Below are 17706 nucleotides of genomic sequence, written 5' to 3' on the forward strand. Positions count from 1 at the left end.
ATAACATGGTTAAAACAATACTTTTGATATCATTGATGGTCAGTCCTTGCATCCGTAGCTCTGTCTATTAATCTGAGAGTGGTTACATTTCTCCAGGCCCATCCCTCAGCTTTTTACCAAAACAGAGGCGGGGTGAGGTTTTGTTATTGTTTTATCTGTGGATTTGCCCTTTAAACAGCTGCATATTATCAAGATATCAAAAAGTGTCACCAACAAAAAGGTCAACAATAGGCCTATAGCAAATGCAGCATATGGCATTCATTTTTCACATGTACTGTAAATTGCACTTTTCAGTAGTGCTCAAAGCATGCCATTCCATGAGCACAGCATTTATTTTTGAACTGGAATCAATGAGCCCAATCAGTCCTCCATGACAACACAATCATAAACAACAGAGTAGGGCTGGCTAATAAGTCCTTAGTTTTGGGGTTATGCTCAGGTAAATCAATTTGTTTAATCTATAATTCCATATTTCCAAGTCCTATTCTTGAAGATCAAGGGACCATTTATTGGAATGACTGGAATTCTGATAGACTTTGGTTTTTAATGTAAAGATATAATTTAATCATATAATTTTTTATATGTAGTAGAAAGTGATGGGTTAGAAGAAGCCTACATAACCAACCCATAAAGTAAAATTTTACATCCATATATGGCCAGCTATATAAACTTTAAAATTGATTTATCCTGCAATAGATGTGGTTCAATTGGTAACATACATTTTTGTCTTCTTCTAATGTCTCTTAAGGGGAAAGTAATCTACAAGTAACTGAATGTAATCAGATTACATGACTGAGTTTGGGTAATCCAAAAGTTACATTACTGATACAATTTTGGACAGGTAACTAGTAAATGTAATCCATTACATTTAGAAAGTAACCTACCAAACCCTGGAAATAATATATTATCTCCCCATGCATTGTCAGACAGTTTTGTGTATTTTGTTTGTGTTATTTACTGCAGGGCTACATGACCTTCCAACAATGGTAGTATGAAGAGTAGTACCAAGATACTCTCTTACATTTCATAGATATCCTACAAGCTAGCCCTGTCATAATGGTTGGCAATCTCCTACCATATGTGTGCCAATCAGTGTTGTGAAAGGAAGTTAATGTTGATTTGAAGTTGAAAACACACACACACTCTTGCTCAAGGCGTATTATTACATAACACAGTTAGAAATGGTTTGTGAGGGCACCTGGAGAAATGTGTATTAAGTAAACATGCCATTTCATTCAGTAAAAATAGCTATCTTTGTATCACTGCCAAATTATATAGTCTGTACAGAGAAACTGAGTAACTGGAGAGACTCATTTCCTAGGCTGTGATTGTAAAGAGCTACATTAACATTGTGTGTCTCTTCCAGGGCAGAGAAGGTGGCCATGGGGGTAGCGCCTCACTCTCTCCTGGCCCTGACTGGCCAGCTGCCCTGGCTGCTGCTCCTGGCTCTGCTCACTCCCTGGAATGTCCTCAGAGCTGAAGAACTGAAGCCCACTAGATGGCCCATGTTCTCCCAGAAGCCTTTGCTCCTCGCCTGGAATGCCCCGACAGAGGACTGCCGCCCCCGGCACGGTGTGCGCTTCCCGCTGGAGCAGTTCCAGATTGTGGCGTCGCCCAACGAGGGCTTTGTCAGACAAAACCTCACCATCTTCTATAAGGACCGGTTAGGGCTGTATCCGTATTACGAGCGGGATGGCACCGCGGTGAACGGTGGGCTCCCACAGGCCGCCAGCCTCATGCAGCACTACGAGAAGATGCCCGAAGGTGTTCACAAGTACATAAGTGAACCAAACGCCAAAGGCCTTGCCGTCATCGATTGGGAGGAGTGGCGTCCGCTGTGGATCCGCAACTGGGACGTCAAGGACGTATACCGGAACCAATCCCGGCAACTGGTGGCCAACAAAAACCTGGAGTGGCCCCTGGAGCGCGTGGGGAAAGTGGCCCAGCAGGAGTTTGAGCTGTCGGCCCGGAAATTCATGCTGGAGACCTTGCGGCTGGCCAAGAGCCTGCGGCCCAACCAGCTGTGGGGGTTCTACCTGTTTCCAGACTGCTACAACCATGACTACCGGAGCGGCCTGGAGAACTACACTGGCCGCTGCCCTGACGTGGAGGTGGCCCGCAATGACCAGCTGACCTGGCTATGGACTGAGAGCACGGCCCTGTTCCCATCTGTCTACATGAGCACAGTGCTGCGCTCCACCATGTTTGGGTGCCAGTTTGTCCGCAACCGGGTGAAGGAGGGGATGCGTCTGGCATCGGCGGGTGACGGGCTGGCACGGCCTGTCTTTGTCTATACCCGGCCTACGTATGCCAACGAGCTGACTCCGCTAACTGAGGTGAGAGGGCCCATGTTATAGGCCTGATTCTGTCCCTATACTGTAGATATGATTAGCCTACTCATCGTGACCATAACTTGTGCTATGCAGAGACCTGATATCTCTGTTTTTGTTATTCCGGTAAGAAATCAATCAGACACACTATAGCTTTGAAATTCTCAGCTGCCTCTTACCACAACTGTTTTTTTTCTGTCGAGAAAGTGTGTGTATGTATGTGTGTGAGACTGAATTAACCCTGATGTACGCTACCGGTCAAAAGTTTTAGAACACCTATTCATTCAAGGGTTTGTCTTTATTTTTACTATTTTCTACATTGTAGAATATCCAAAAAAGTGTTAGACAATTCAAAATATATTTTATATTTGAGATTTTTCAAATAGCCACCCTTTGCTATATATTTTGATTTGTTGAACACTTTTTTGGTTATTACATGATTCCATATGTGTTATTTCATAGTTTTCATGTCTTCACTATTGTTCTACAATGTAGAAAATAGTAAAAATAACACATATGGAATCATATAGTAACCAAAATGTCACAGGCGTCAGAATGAGTAGAGACCAAGGTGCTGCGTGGAATATGTTCATCTTGAGTTTAATGAAGAAATGAACACTTTACAAATTAAACAAAAATGACAGCCGACAGTTCCGTCAGGTACTTAAACTAAACGGAAAACAACTACCCACAAAACGCAAAGGAAAAACAGGCTGCCTAAGTATGGTTCCTAATCAGAGACAACGATAGACAGCTGCCTCTGGTTAGGAACCATACTCGGCCCAACACAAAGAAATACAACACATAGAATGCCCACCCCACACCCTGACCTAACCACATAGAGAAACAAACCCTCTGTCTCAGGTCAGGGCGTGACACAAACAAGTGTTAAACAAATCACGTTTTAACATGTTAACCAAGAGTGCAGACTGAGGGACATACTATAGTCTGTCAGTCCCCTCTGGTCTTACAAGGCAAGTGTTACTCTAACCAGTGCCTAAAAATATAGGGCTGGTGGTTTTACAGACACAGATTAAGCCTAGTCCTGGAATAAAAAGCTTTCTCAATGGAGATTCTCTATTGACCATGGTATTTATTTCAGGACTAAGCTTAAAGGGATACTTCAGGATTTTGGCAGGATTTTATCTTCTTCCCTAGAGTCTGATGAACTCGTGGATACCATTTTTATGTCTCTGCGTGCAGTTTGAAGAAGGTTGTTAATTACTCATGCTAGTAGATACCCATAGACTTACAGTCATTGTGCTAACACTAGTTAGCGTTGGCTTATGAAACTACCTCTAACTTCCTTCATACTAGACACAGAGACATACAAATGGTATCCATGAGTTCATCTGACTCTGGGGAAGTAGATAAAGGGCCTCATTGACAAAACTCCCCAAGTATCTTTTTAAAACGTGTCTGGGAAACCGGCCCATAAGGATCTGAATGCTTTGTTGTCTGGATTGTATATTGTTAAAGAAAGCCAGTCTAATATGTCAGGGCTAAATATAGAATATTCACATGTCCACACACACTCCTACATGACCAGCCTTCGCATGCTCACACACACTCCTACATGACCAGGCTTCGCATGTCCACACACACTCCTACATGACCAGGCTTCGCATGTCCACACACACTCCTACATGACCAGGCTTCGCATGTCCACGCACACTCCTACATGACCAGGCTTCGCATGTCCACACACACTCATACATGACCAGGCTTTGCATGTCCACACACACTCATACATGACCAGGCTTTGCATGTCCAGCAACACAGAGTTGCCTGTGTTTCCCTAGAAACCTAAATATGTCTCTCTGCGGTTTCTACACCAAATATCATTACCCTTGGCCAACTTTCCAATAACACGCACATGCACTAATCAGGAGTACACACACCCATTGCGCACAAAATACTGTATGTCAAGCAGCAAGTGATTCTTACCCACACCAGAGTCATGAATGAATTGTTTGGGCCATAGTAGAGCCATTAGCCTCAATCTTTACTGTCCAGTTTTGCTCTGTTTAGGACAAATGCAGGAAGGAAGACAGACTGTCCCCAAGTTCAAGTGAATTTCCTGTGTGTGTGTGTGTGTGTGTGTGTGTGTGTGTGTGGTGTGTGTGTGTGTGTGTGTGTGTGTGTGTGTGTGTGTGTGTGTGTGTGTGTGTGTGTGTGTGTGTGTGTGTGTGTGTGTGTGTGTGTGTGTGTGTGTGTGTGTGTGTGTCTGTGTGTGTGTGTGTGTGTGTGAATGTACTGTTTAAAAACTCCACTGCTCGTCTGAAGAGTGACGTTTGTTCGCTGGTTCCCATTTCTGTTAGCAGTTTTCATTACATTTCCTGCAGCTGTTTCACCAAGGGATAGAAGAGGGGAGTTAGACAAATTCACTGTAGTAGTGAGTCAAGAGACAATTGGAAATAGATTACTGACAGAATAGATTTAAATGAGAGGTTGGTTGTGTGTGTGCTGAATGGGTGCGGTTGGAGAGGTTGGTACTAATGTGTGTGCAGAGAGGTTTGTTGTGTGTGTGGATGAATACATTTCTGTCAGGCAGCCTGGGTATCAGTGTTTACTATCCCACTGGACCACTCTTCACACAGACACACTGGATGAGAGAGGGAGAGACAGAATGTGTGTTTGTCGGATCATTCTGAATGAACGAGAGATCATGGTTAGCCTATATATTGTATCATGCTCCATTTCTTACTTTGAGTGTCTGAAGCCTCCATAAGGATGTGTCGGAGTGAAAGGATGTGTGTGGGAGAGAGACACATCTGTCTGTGTGTTTAAACCAGGGAGGAAAGAGATATGTGTCAGTTCCTCTGACATTCCGTTCTGAATCACCATCTTTTCCATATAATGTGACCTCATCATCTACATGAAGTGTAAAGGGCGTGGGTCAGCTCAGCTGGTCAGTGTTAAAGAAAAGATTAAATTATGTGTGTGTTTCAGATCGTTTACAGTTCATGTCACTGTAGTCAGCCACTGCAGACTGACTGAACTACAAATCACCTGACGTCATGATGACTACTCATTATGATATGACGGGTCGTCGCCGACTGCAATGTAGTCGATCTCAAACATGGCCAGAATGTTCATAATGGGCTGCCGACTTCCATACTGAACTTGTGTGTGTGATTGTGTGTGTGCAGACAGACCTGGTGTCCACTATTGGGGAAAGTGTAGCCCTGGGAGCATCTGGGGTCATCATCTGGGGAGACCATACCTACGCCAGCAGCAATGTGAGTGTTCTCATCACTCAAGCTGTTTAATCATTCATATATTATGCATAGCCTAGTTTGAGTCCTCTGTCTGGTGTTCCCCTCTGTAACATACTTACGGCTGCAGCAATGGGAGTGTTCTCCCTGAAGATTCCCTATTCCCAACATAATGACTCAAATTATGCATAATCTATGAATGTTCAAATTGGGGTGTTTCCCAAACGGCACCCTGTTCCCTACGTAGTGCACTATTTTTGACCAGGGCCCTGTAGAGAATAGGTTGCCATTTGGGGGGGACCTATTTGATCATTCATAGATTATGCCTAGTTGGTGTCATCAGTCTGGTGTTCCCCTCTGTAGCTACTATGTAACGACTATTTCCTGTCTATCCACATTAAATGCTAACGTGTTGGTGTCTCTGTTTGCCCCGTATCACACTTGACCTCCAATTCCCCACTTTGTTTTTCTCTGAGTTTCTCATTTCCATTCTGAGTCTGCTCCTCTGTCTCACTCTGTGGGTATATGTGTGTGTCTCGCTGTATGTATGTTTGTGTGTCTCGCTGTATGTATGTTTGTGTGTTCGTGTGTCTCTCTCTTCAGGCCAGCTGCTCCAGTCTGAGTGAGTACCTCCGGGGTCCACTGGGCCGGTACCTATTCAATGTCTCCACAGCAGCAGAACTGTGCAGTCAGAAGTTGTGCAGCTTCCATGGCCGCTGCCTCCGCAAACACTCAGACACTGATGCCTACCTGCACCTCAGCCCCCTCACCCACACCATCAGCAGCCAGGGGGGGAGGCTGAAGGTGACTGGGCAACTAGGCCAGGGGGAACTGGCTGGGTACCGTCAACACTTCCATTGCCAGTGCTACAGTGGGTACAAGGGCGAGGGCTGTGCCCAGAGAGAGCTGGGGAAGAGTGGTGCTGCCCCTGTCTGGAAAGTCTGGTCTGTACTGACTCTGCTGCTCCCTCTGGGGCTTCTCACTGTGCTCCACTGAGGCTGGGAGGAGCAGGCGCTGACACCGTGCAATATGGGGGAAGCCACCACCACCACACCCTGGTACTGGTTCTAGTCCTGGCCTCTACTGGTGCTCAGGGATCTTCCTGGTCAGGGATGGGCACTAGCTGCTCTGTGGGACTGATCCATGGAGGAGAGGACATGGGAGTGCCTGCTTCTCAACATGATGAAGGAAGGAGGGGACTGAAGATACCCCTCAGTACCCTTCAGTTACCCACACAAGCTAAAGGGACAGCATTTGAAGTGGGCAAAACAACAGGCCTTCTATTTTGACTTGATGATTTTAGTGAGTGGGTGCGCTGCAGGTGTGGCAGAAATGAAGGTCTTTACTGTAGTGATCTATCCCTCCCTTCACCAGAGCTGGAAGACATCTGGAGCTAACAGCTAGAACTAGAACTAAGATATCTGCAAGGTGTATGAATGCTAACCAGCTGTATTATTGAGTTTGTGTGTGTGTCTATGTGAACTGTCATTAGTTAGAAGTGTACTAGGGTTACTAGTTAGACTGTAGTTTGTTAGAATGTGCCTCTCTCTTTTTACTCATGTTGAAACTTATGAGGGAGTTGAATCTTCAACAACAGAGAAGCTAACGCATCACACAAGAACGCTACTTTTCTATGAAGAGACTGCCACTGTGAAGCTTCTGTCCAAAGAGACCTGTGCTGTGCTTGGATAGTCCTACCTCTCGGCTAGACGGCTACACCCTCACCCAGTTCTGATCTGGTCCAACTGCAGATACGGCGAGGAAAATCAACAGTAATTTTCAGCATCTTTTTTGTAATGGTCTCTTTTTCTATGGTCTTATTTTTTTTATGCCTCTAATGTTGCTGTGGAAAATAACTGGAATATTTGAAAAGACTGCTTCATTTTAATATTCATGACCTTCAATAAAGCTTAGCATTGTGGCGAGGAACTCATTTCATCTACGTAGCTGTCTGTGTCACACGCGGACTGCTTTTGCAACACTCTAGCACCTCAGTCACATTAACAAGAAACGACTCATCTAAGAATGTGTAAGAAATCTTTGTAGTCCACAACATGTTCTTTGACATTTGTAAACAAACCACTCATCTGCACAGATGACAGTGCGAAGTGCCTGTCCAACGAGTGTGTTTGGCCTAACGTGTCTGTGGTCATCATCCTTATTGTCATGCTTCTTATTCTGGTGCATCTACATTTTCTCTGTGTTGATGTTTTCTGAGTGTTTGTGAGGATTGTAAACCAAAGCTGAAAGCACTTTCGCTCATTTTGTCTTAACTCTATTCTGCCTTCTGTTGCCTGAAACCATATTCCTTAGAAAATGGCTTTGTCCTCTCGTAGGCTTCTTCAGGGGGCCTCCAGGGCCCTCAGCGTGGGTCTGTCGTTTTCACTGCTCTTATTTATGTCCCAAACATGCTTCTCATTTACTCTCCTACATGTGCATTAGATGTAATTGTAATTAAGTGTAATATGTCGTTTCTTTTTATTACATTAAACTTGAAATATGAGAAGGCTCTCAATGAATTTGTGTCTTGGAGCTGCTGTGCTGCCGTTATTAACATCATGGTGGGTCAGAGTTCACAATCACATACCACGTGTTGCAAACACAGTGAGCAGTTTGACATACATTTTGGAAAAGCATGTTTTAACAATTCATGGTCAGTACAGTGGCACAACATTTAGTTGTAGTTGGATTTAATGGCATCAGAAAAATAAGGGAAAAGGCTATACTTAATCAGTTGCACAACTGGATGCATTCACCCAACCCCTCTGAATCAGAGAAGTGCAGGGGGCTGCCTTAATCGACGTCCACGTCATCGCCTCATAGGCGCCCGGGGAGCAGGCTGCAACATGTCTGGTAAGGTTTTCACGTGAAGGCCTTTGCACCTTGGTAACTTGCTCTCCTAAGTCACCTACCTCTGTGTCTTGCCAACGTTTCACTTTTCCTCTTTTTCCCCTCTCCATTTTTGGGGATCTCTTCCATTTATAAGGGGGGTAACTTCATGGTGCCAAAAGCAATATTATTGTGCTAGGAGTACAGAGAAAGCCTTGTTTTATAACTAAAACCAGACTTCGAGCCCCCCCAATCTTCCAGTTCCGACCCTCCAGTAGGAAGGGTACTGCTGTTCACTCATTCAACAGCATCCCAATCTTTTGGCACGTGTAATACTATTGATGTGTGTACAGTTGGACTATTAAAGGCAATGTGTGGCCAAGATGTGAATTCCATAAATCAATAGACTGTGAATGCAAGACTGCTGTTACTGTAGTTGGTAGGTAAACAAAACAATCATTAACAAACATGTTACTAAAGCCCTATAACATCTTGGCCAATACACAGGACCTTTATAACATTTTTAGATTGATAGGAAAATGTCAATCAAATCAAACTATTTGTCACATGTGCCGAATACATGTGAAATGCTTAATTACAAGCCCTTAACCAACAGTGCAGTTCAAGAAGAGTTAAGAAAATATTAACCAAATAAACTAAAGTTAAAAATATATAAAAAATAATAAAAAGTAACACAATAAAATAACACTAACGAGGCTATATACAGGGGGTACCGGTACAGAGTCAGTGTGCGGGGGTACAGGTTAGTTGAGGTAATTTGTTTACGTACAGTTGAAGTCGGAAGTTTACATACACTTAGATTGGAGTCATTAAAACTCATTTTTCAACCACTCCATACATTTCTTGTTAACAAACTATAGTTGTGGCAAGTCGGTTAGGACATCTACTTTGTGCATGACACAAATAATTTTTCAAACAATTGTTTACAGACAAGGCCTACCTTTAAACTCAGGGCCTCTTTGCATGACATCATGGGAAAATCAAAAGAAATCAGCCAAGATCTCAGAAAAATAATTGTAGACCTCCACAAGTCTAGTTCATCATTGGGAGCAATTTCCAAATGCCTGAAGGTACCACGTTCATCTGTACAAACAATAGTACGCAAGTATAAACACCATGGGACCACGCAGCCGTCATACCGCTCAGGAAGGAGATGCGTTCTGTCTCCTAGAGATGAACGTACTTCGGTGCGAAAAGTGCAAATCAATCCCAGAACAACAGCAAAGGACCTTGTGAAGATGCTGGAGGAAACAGGTACAAAAGTATCTACATCCACAGTAAAACGAGTCCTATATATCGACATAACCTTAAAGGCCGCTCAGCAAGGAAGAAGCCACTGCTCCAAAACCGCCATAAAAATTCCAGACTACGGTTTGCAACTGCACATGGGGACGAAGATCGTACTTTTTGGAGAAATGTCCTTTGGTCTGATGAAACAAAAATAGAACTGTTTGGCCATAATGACCATCGTTATGTTTGGAGGAAAAAGGGGGAGGCTTGCAAGCCGAAGAACACCATCCCAACCGTGAAGCACGGGGGTGGCAGCATCATGTTGTGGGGGTGCTTTGCTGCAGGAGGGACTGGTGCACTTCACAAAATAGATGGCATCACGAGGCAGGAAAATTATGTGGATATATTGAAGCAACATCTCAAGACATCAGTCAGGAAGTTAAAGCTTGGTCGCAAATGGGTCTTCCAAATGTACAATGACCCAAAGTTATGGCGAAATGGCTTAAGGACAAGAAAGTCAAGGTATTGGAGTGGCCATCACAAAGTCCTGACCTCAATCCCATAGAACATTTGTGGGCAGAACTGAAAAAGCGTGTGAGCAAGGAGGCCTACAAACCTGGCTCAGTTACACCAGCTCTGTCAGGAGGAATGGGCCAAAATTCACCCAACTTATTGTGGGAAGGCTACCTGAAACGTTTGACCCAAGTTAAACAATTTAAAGGCAATGCTACCAAATACTAATTGAGTGTATGTAAACTTCTGACCCACTGGGAATGTGATGAAATAAATAAAAGCGCAAATAAATCATTTTCTCTACTATTATTCTGACATTTCACATTCTTAAAATAAAGTAGTGATCCTAACTGACCTAAGAGAGGGAATTTTTACAAGGATTAAATGTCAGGAATTGTGAAAAACTGAGTTTTAATGTATTTGGCTAAGGTGTATGTGTAACAGTATAGCTTCCGCCCCTCTCCTCGCCCCAACCTGGGCTTGAACAAGGGACCCTCTGCGCACATCGACCACTGACACCCCACGAAGCATCGTTACCCATCGCGCCACAAAAGCCGCATCCCTTCCAGCGCAAGGGGAACAACTACTTCAGGTCGCAGAGCGAGTGACGTCACCGATTGAAACGCTATTAGCGCGCACCACCGCTAACTAACTAGCCATTTCACATCGGTTACATATGTAAGCTTCTGACTTCAACTGTAGGTGGGGTGAAGTGACTATGAATAGATACTAATCTGTGAGTAGCATCAGTGTACAAAACAAATGGAGGGGGGGATCAATGTAAATAGTCCGGTAGCCATTTGATTAATTGTTCAGCAGTCTTATGGCTTGGGGATAGAAGCTGCTGGGAAGCCTTTAGGTCCTAGATTTGGCGCTCTGGTACCGCTTGCTGTGCGGTAGCAGAGAAAACAGTCTATGACTTGGGTGAGTGGAGTCTCTGACAATTTAATGGGCTTTCCTCTGACACCGCCTATTATATAGGTCCTGCATGGCAGGAAGCTTGGCCCCAGTGATGTACTGGGCCGTACGCACTACCCTCTGTAGAGCCTTACGGTCAGATGCTGAGCAGTTAATCCATACTTCTGACCTTTTTCAGTGAACGTTGCCTTCTTATACAGTCTTTTTTTTTTATATGTGAGAGTATACTGTATAGTATGAATTGTTTCGAAAGAGAAGACGTCTTAAAGAAACACGAGTTAGATGTAAGAGATCAAAACCAAGGCATTATGAAACGCCAGGTGTGGAGGGTGAGAGATGAACACAATACCATCCTCTAATCTGTCATTATACAAGTCTGGACCACAATGATGCTCTGTGATCACTCCATGTGGACACTATGGAACAAAACGGATAGAGTTTTTTTTTATTACACCATCTCTTTGTTTTATTGGTCATCAACATCTGTTTCATTGTTCATTTCCAAAATGTTACAAAAGAGGTAAGAGTAAAAATATACTATAAAATATGCATGCAAGCTTCCTAAGTGCTACAATAACAAAATGTTGAAGGATATTTGGATATGTATGCCTGGTCCTATAGACATTCTTCAGTGGGCATTCGATACAGGAAACAACAAAATTAATTGTTTGATTTTATAATAGTCATTGTTAAAATGCATGATACAATTTGACCATTTTAAACACAATATAACCACAAATTTGAAAACGTATTTCCATTGTGGTCCTGAACATACACAAAAACAAAATATACACAAGATTATAAACCGGGTAGTTTGTGTCCTGGATATTGACTTGCTGAAAGCCGGGGTATATTTAAGCAATAAGGCCAGAGGGGGGTGGTATATGGCCAATATACTACAGCTAAGGGCTTTTCTTAAGCGCAATGTGGCATACCATAGCTTCAATGCCATACAAATCTCCTTCCGTGGCCTCCAACTGCTCTAAATACAAGTAAAACTAAATGCATGCTCTTCAACCGATCGCTGCCTGCACCTGCCCGCCCGTCCAGCATCACTACTCTGGACGGTTCTGACTTAGAATATGTGGACAACTACAAATACCTAGGTGTCTGGTTAGACTGTAAACTCTCCTTCCATACTCACATCAAACATCTCCAATCCAAAGTTAAATCTAGAATTGGCTTCCTATTTTGCAACAAAGCATCCTTCACTCATGCTGCCAAACATACCCTCGTAAAACTGACCATCCTTTCAGATCCTCGACTTCGGCGATGTCATTTACAAAATATCCTCCAATACCCTACTCAATAAATTGGAAGCAGTCTATCACAGTGCCATCCGTTTTGTCACCAAAGCCCCATATACTACCCACCACTGCGACCTGAACGCTCTCGTTGGCTGGCCCTCGCTTCATACTCGTCACCAAACCCACTGGCTCCAGGTCATCTACAAGTCTCTGCTAGGTAAAGTCCCCCATTATCTCAGCTCGCTGGTCACCATAGCAGCACCCACCTGTAGTACGCGCTCCAGCAGGTATATCTCACTGGTCACCCCCAAAGCCAATTCCTCCTTCGGCCGCCTCTCCTTCCAGTTCTCTGCTGCCAATGACCAGAACGAACTACAAAAATCTCTGAAACTGGAAACACTTATCTCCCTCACTAGCTTTAAGCATCAGCTGTCAGAGCAGCTCACAGATTACTGCACCTGTACATAGCCCATCTATAATTTAGCACAAACAACTACCTCTTCCCCTACTGTATTTATTTATTTTGCTCCTTTGCACCCCATTATTTATATTTCTACTTTGCACTTTCTTCCACTGCAAATCTACCATTCCAGTGTTTTACTTGCTATATTGTATGTACTTCCACCATGGCCTTTTTTTGCCTTTATCTCACCTCATTTGCTCACATTGTATATAGACTTATTTTTCTACTGTATTATTGACTGTATGTTTGTTTTACTCCATGTGTAACTCTGTGTTGTTGTATGTGTCAAACTGCTTTGCTTTATCTTGGCCAGGTCGCAATTGTAAATGAGAACTTGTTCTCAACTTGCCTACCTGGTTAAATAAAGGTGAAATAAAATAAATAAAAAAATGCAATCCCACTGGGCAAAAACTGGGTCAATCAACATAGATGTTTTTGTTGAAATGACGTGGAAACAATGTGATGACGTTGAATCTACGTGGGAAAATGATCGTATTTGCAAAATGTATTCAACTTACAGGATTCTTTGTGCCTAGTGTAATCCTACTATAGCACAGCAGTCTCATATTGGCAACACTGGCTCTGGTGTGATGGATATGAGGGTCTATAATAACATTTAAATAACCAGACAATACAAGATACCAAACCACAGCTCACTATATACAAATACACAACAAGCTCTACAAAATTAAATTAAATTTCTCTTCTAAATCTCTCATACTATCAACACCAAAGTGAGTTATTGAACAGTTCCATATCAGAATGAATCCATCATTTTACTCCTTTGTCCAAGACAGTTTAGTAGACGGTGTCTTTTCAGATAGTAAAGGCCTCTGAAAGTATTTTTACAAACATAGCAGGTATGATGTTTCTGCTTGGAGTGGCTCTGGATGAGCTTTAGTAGGGCAGATGCTTCAGACCAGCTCAGTTTCCACTTGGAGCTCTCAGAAACATGGCTCTCTTGCTTGGGTGTGTTATTGTGGCGGCAGGTGTTGAGGTACTCCAACCACTTGTTTCTATGATTTCGCTCATGCTTCTTGAGGTGTTCTGCCATGTGGAATACTTTGTAACACATTGAGCATGAGAAGGGCCTTTCAGTAGAATGTGTGTACTTGTGGTGCTTCAGATGATCCGCCCGGCTGAAGCTTAGGCCACACTCCTCACATTGGAACACATTGCCAGCCTTTGTGTGAGTGTGATATCTATGTCTCCGGAGAGAGTTACGGTCCTTGAACGTTGTCCCACAAGCCTTACAAAGATAACTTCTCAACATTGTGTGCATTTTACCGAGGTGGGTCTTTAAGTCCTCCTGCCGCCCTAATGTATCTCCATAACAATGACTAAGGTGAGGTTTCTCATTGGTGTGCAGGTTCTCATGCCGTCTCAAATGCTCTCGCCTCTTGAACTTTGTACCGCAATATGAACAAACATGGGGAGTTTTGTCCAAATGGATCATTCTGTGTTTTCCCAGCTTTTCCCCAGTACTAAATTTCTTGCCACACTGGTTGCATGTATAACCGTCTGGTCCTGGATGATCAACTTCATGATGCAACATCAGTTCCTTTTGATGTTCACATCGCTTCTCACACAGTTGGCAGACGTGGTTTGTCACCTGATGAGTCTTTTCATGCGTCTGCAACTCTCCTGGATCCCTGAATCCAATGCCACAATCAAAACAGATAAAGGAACTGCCAGAATGAGAACAGCTGTGGCGCTTTAGGTGATCCTTTCGGCCAAAGTCAAGGCCACATTCTTCACAGTGGTGCAGCTTGGAGGCTTTTACGTTGCTCTCCCGAATTCTCCTAGAGTCTTTGCGACCCTTTAAACATTTTCCACAAAAATTTAACGAAACATGATATATGAAACAGTCCCCACAATCTTTGCAAATAAATTGTCTCGATACATCTTCCTCTGTCTCTCCTACAGTGTTTAAGTCTATTTCAGTTGCCTCCAGATCCCTTTGTGTCGGCAAGCCTTTCAAGGTGTCTTTAATGATACATGTCCTGACATTGCCTACTGCTTTTAGGGTTTTGCGGTATTGGTCCGGGTGCATTTCCCTGGCATGATTCTCAAACTCCAGTCCACTGGCAAGCTTTAGGACACAGAGTTGACAATAGAAAATATCCCCCTGTTGGCTCATCCTACTTGCCTCTATGAAAGCCTTTACATGCTTACGCAGGTGGAAGCACTTATGCTTTTGGAAAATATCTGCCTTTTCAAAATGACGGTCACATTCACAGCACGTTAAAGAAAATGTGTTTTTACGCAAGTCATTTTCCCAATGATACATTTTCTCATGTTTGGTGCAAGCTTTAAGCTTGTTGAATGCTCTACCACAAACTGGACATCTAATCTGTTGTTTCACTGCCGCTCCGTGCTCCTGTTTAGGCGGCACTATTTCACTTTTGCCCTGTGCCCAAGCATGTCTTTTCTGGTGTTTTTGGTAAGATTTGAAAAACTTAAAAACCTTCCCACAGTCCAGACAAGGAAACAGAGGAGAACGTTTAGAGTCAGGCGGAAAAGGAGGAGAACGTTTAGAGTCAGGCGGAAAAGGAGGAGAACGTTTAGAGTCAGAAGGAAAAGGAGGAGAACGTTTAGAGTCAGAAGGAAAAGGAGGAGAACGGTTAGAGTCAGAAGGAAAAGGAGGAGAACGGTTAGAGTCAGAAGGAAAAGGAGGAGAACGGTTAGAGTCAGAAGGAAAAGGAGGAGAACGGTTAGAGTCAGAAGGAAAAGGAGGAGAACGGTTAGAGTCAGAAGGAAAAGGAGGAGAACGGTTAGAGTCAGAAGGAAAAGGAGGAGAACGGTTAGAGTCAGAAGGAAAAGGAGGAGAACGGTTAGAGTCAGAAGGAAAAGGAGGAGAACGGTTAGAGTCAGAAGGAAAAGGAGGAGAACGGTTAGAGTCAGAAGGAAAAGGAGGAGAACGGTTAGAGTCAGAAGGAAAAGGAGGAGAACGGTTAGAGTCAGAAGGAAAAGGAGGAGAACGGTTAGAGTCAGAAGGAAAAGAACGGTTAGAGTCAGAAAGAAAAGGAGGAGAACGGTTAGAGTCAGAAGGAAAAGGAGGAGAACGGTTAGAGTCAGAAGGAAAAGGAGGAGAACGGTTAGAGTCAGAAGGAAAAGGAGGAGAACGGTTAGAGTCAGAAGGAAAAGGAGGAGAACGGTTAGAGTTAGAAGGGAAAGGAGGAGAACATTTAGAGTCAGGCATTTGCTGCTCTGCAGTGTTGGGTAGTTCATCATCAGAAGATATTAGAATACATGCATCCTGATCCTCAGTATCGTCGCTGTTCTTCCTGTTTTTCTTGATGGCCCTTACACAAGTTTCTGTGGCATCTTTCCTATTGCCTTCAAGACGTACAATAATCTCAGAACTTGAAGGGTTCCTCTGTTTTTTTCTGCTTTTTTTGGTTATCCTGTGAGTCTTCTCATGCTTTATGAAAGAAGTTAGGTATTTGAACCCCTTACCACAGTGCCTGCAGGTGTGAAGGCCTTTCACTTTCTGATTGACATTTAAGCCTACTGTTATGATTGACTTTCGATTTCCTCTCAGTCTTGGTACAATGTGAGTGGCCTGGTGCTTTGTGAATGAAGTTAGGTATTTAAACTCCTTCCCACAAGTCTTGCAGGTGTACAGGGCTTTGATATGAGTTTCCTCATGTTTTCGAAATGAAGTTAGGTATTTGAACACCTTCCCACAAGTCATGCAGGTGTGCAGGGGTGAGACACCTTCTTTTTCCATTGACTTGGCTTTCGGTCTTGCTCTCTCACTTGCTATATCACATATTGAATGAGAGCTTATGAAGTGCTGCTCCAGCTCTGGTTCGCTAGTGAAGGAGGCTTCGCAGGCATCACATGGAAAGAACTGGAGTTCCACATTCGCAAAACCTTTACAAAAGACAGAGGCAATAAGTACAACATTTAAATTATTTTGACCTCACAGTTAACAACCCAGTTAATAACAAGTTAGCCTAATCCACAAACCAATACCCTTGTTATTTTCTTACCATGCCCATCATCATTATAAAAGTCAGCATCCATCTCCGTGTCTAGGCTGCCATGGTTACTTTCAGGTAGGTTGTTGTCTTTTACCTCGAGAACAAGCAAGTCTGGAGAGACATCTGAGATCTCCAGGGTCATTATCTCTCCATTGGCATATCCAGATAGAGAGCAAGAAGGGCCCCCCCTCTCCAAATCAATGGACTCCATGTTATCGTCTTATCCTGAGACGTATCACCAAAGAAGCACACAAACACACAAAACTAAATCTACACACATCTTTGTAAAGATGTTAGATAAAGAAGCCCTTCTCATTGTTGATAGGCACACAAGATGTGCACTTTTCAATTGAGAAACAAAGCAGAATGCAAATTATCGGGGGATCTCAAAGTTGAACGCTATCAGGGCCAAAATAACTCAATTATTTGGTTTGAAGTTACTTAAATATTATTTTGAGAGAAAAATTAATTACATTGCACGGTTGATATCACTTCCATTGACTGTTAGCTAGCTAGCTGTGGGTAAAGTTAGCGGATGTTGGCGGAAAAAAAAACGAACCATGGATTCGGTTTTCTACCATAGACTACTTTCAGGATGAGGAACCATCTAATCATCTAAATAACAAACTTCCGCAGAGAGACAGAAAGCACGATAGCTATGCCTAATAAATTCACAAATTTACCAGATACAAACCTAAAACAACATCGAGTCACTCCGCTCTTTTTCTGCCGTGGTTACCCGGTCAAGACTAGAAGGTATCCAGCTTTGGTCAAATTAACATCAAAAGTTGATTTATTTTGCATTTTAGCTAACCCTAACCATAACTCTTGTCATAACCTTAACACAATTATCCTAAGCTGCTACGTTCATTCTCTTAACCTGCTTCGTAAATTATCATAACTTGCTGCGAAAAGTCAAATATGATGTTAATTTGACAAAAGCTGGAT

The 17706-nt window shown here is 43.2% G+C and overlaps 1 protein-coding gene and 1 non-coding gene across 4 annotated transcripts in view; one reads left to right on the forward strand and one right to left on the reverse strand.

Moving 5' to 3' along the window:
* LOC106583436 (hyaluronidase-2) overlaps positions 1-8067 on the forward strand; it is a 28130-nt gene extending 20063 nt beyond the window's left edge. For all 3 annotated transcript variants that reach the window (XM_014167594.3, XM_014167595.3, XM_045705678.2), the window contains exons 2-4: positions 1367-2336; positions 5483-5572; positions 6152-8067. In XM_014167594.3, the coding sequence (XP_014023069.1) occupies positions 1383-2336; positions 5483-5572; positions 6152-6544 (1437 nt within the window). In that variant the 5' untranslated portion in view covers positions 1367-1382 and the 3' untranslated portion in view covers positions 6545-8067. The remainder of the gene's footprint in view (positions 1-1366; positions 2337-5482; positions 5573-6151) is intronic.
* Positions 8068-11488: 3421 nt separating this feature from the next.
* LOC123729694 (uncharacterized) lies at positions 11489-17697 on the reverse strand. Its single transcript, XR_014382197.1, has 3 exons — positions 17453-17697; positions 16768-16983; positions 11489-16648 (listed from the first exon to the last, which is right to left on the reverse strand). It is a non-coding gene; the product is annotated as an uncharacterized LOC123729694 (transcript).
* Positions 17698-17706: the final 9 nt, after the last annotated feature.

The sequence above is a fragment of the Salmo salar genome, chromosome 22 (assembly GCF_965601325.2).
Source record: "Salmo salar chromosome 22, fSalSal1, whole genome shotgun sequence".
In the NCBI taxonomy this organism is placed as follows: domain Eukaryota; kingdom Metazoa; phylum Chordata; class Actinopteri; order Salmoniformes; family Salmonidae; genus Salmo; species Salmo salar.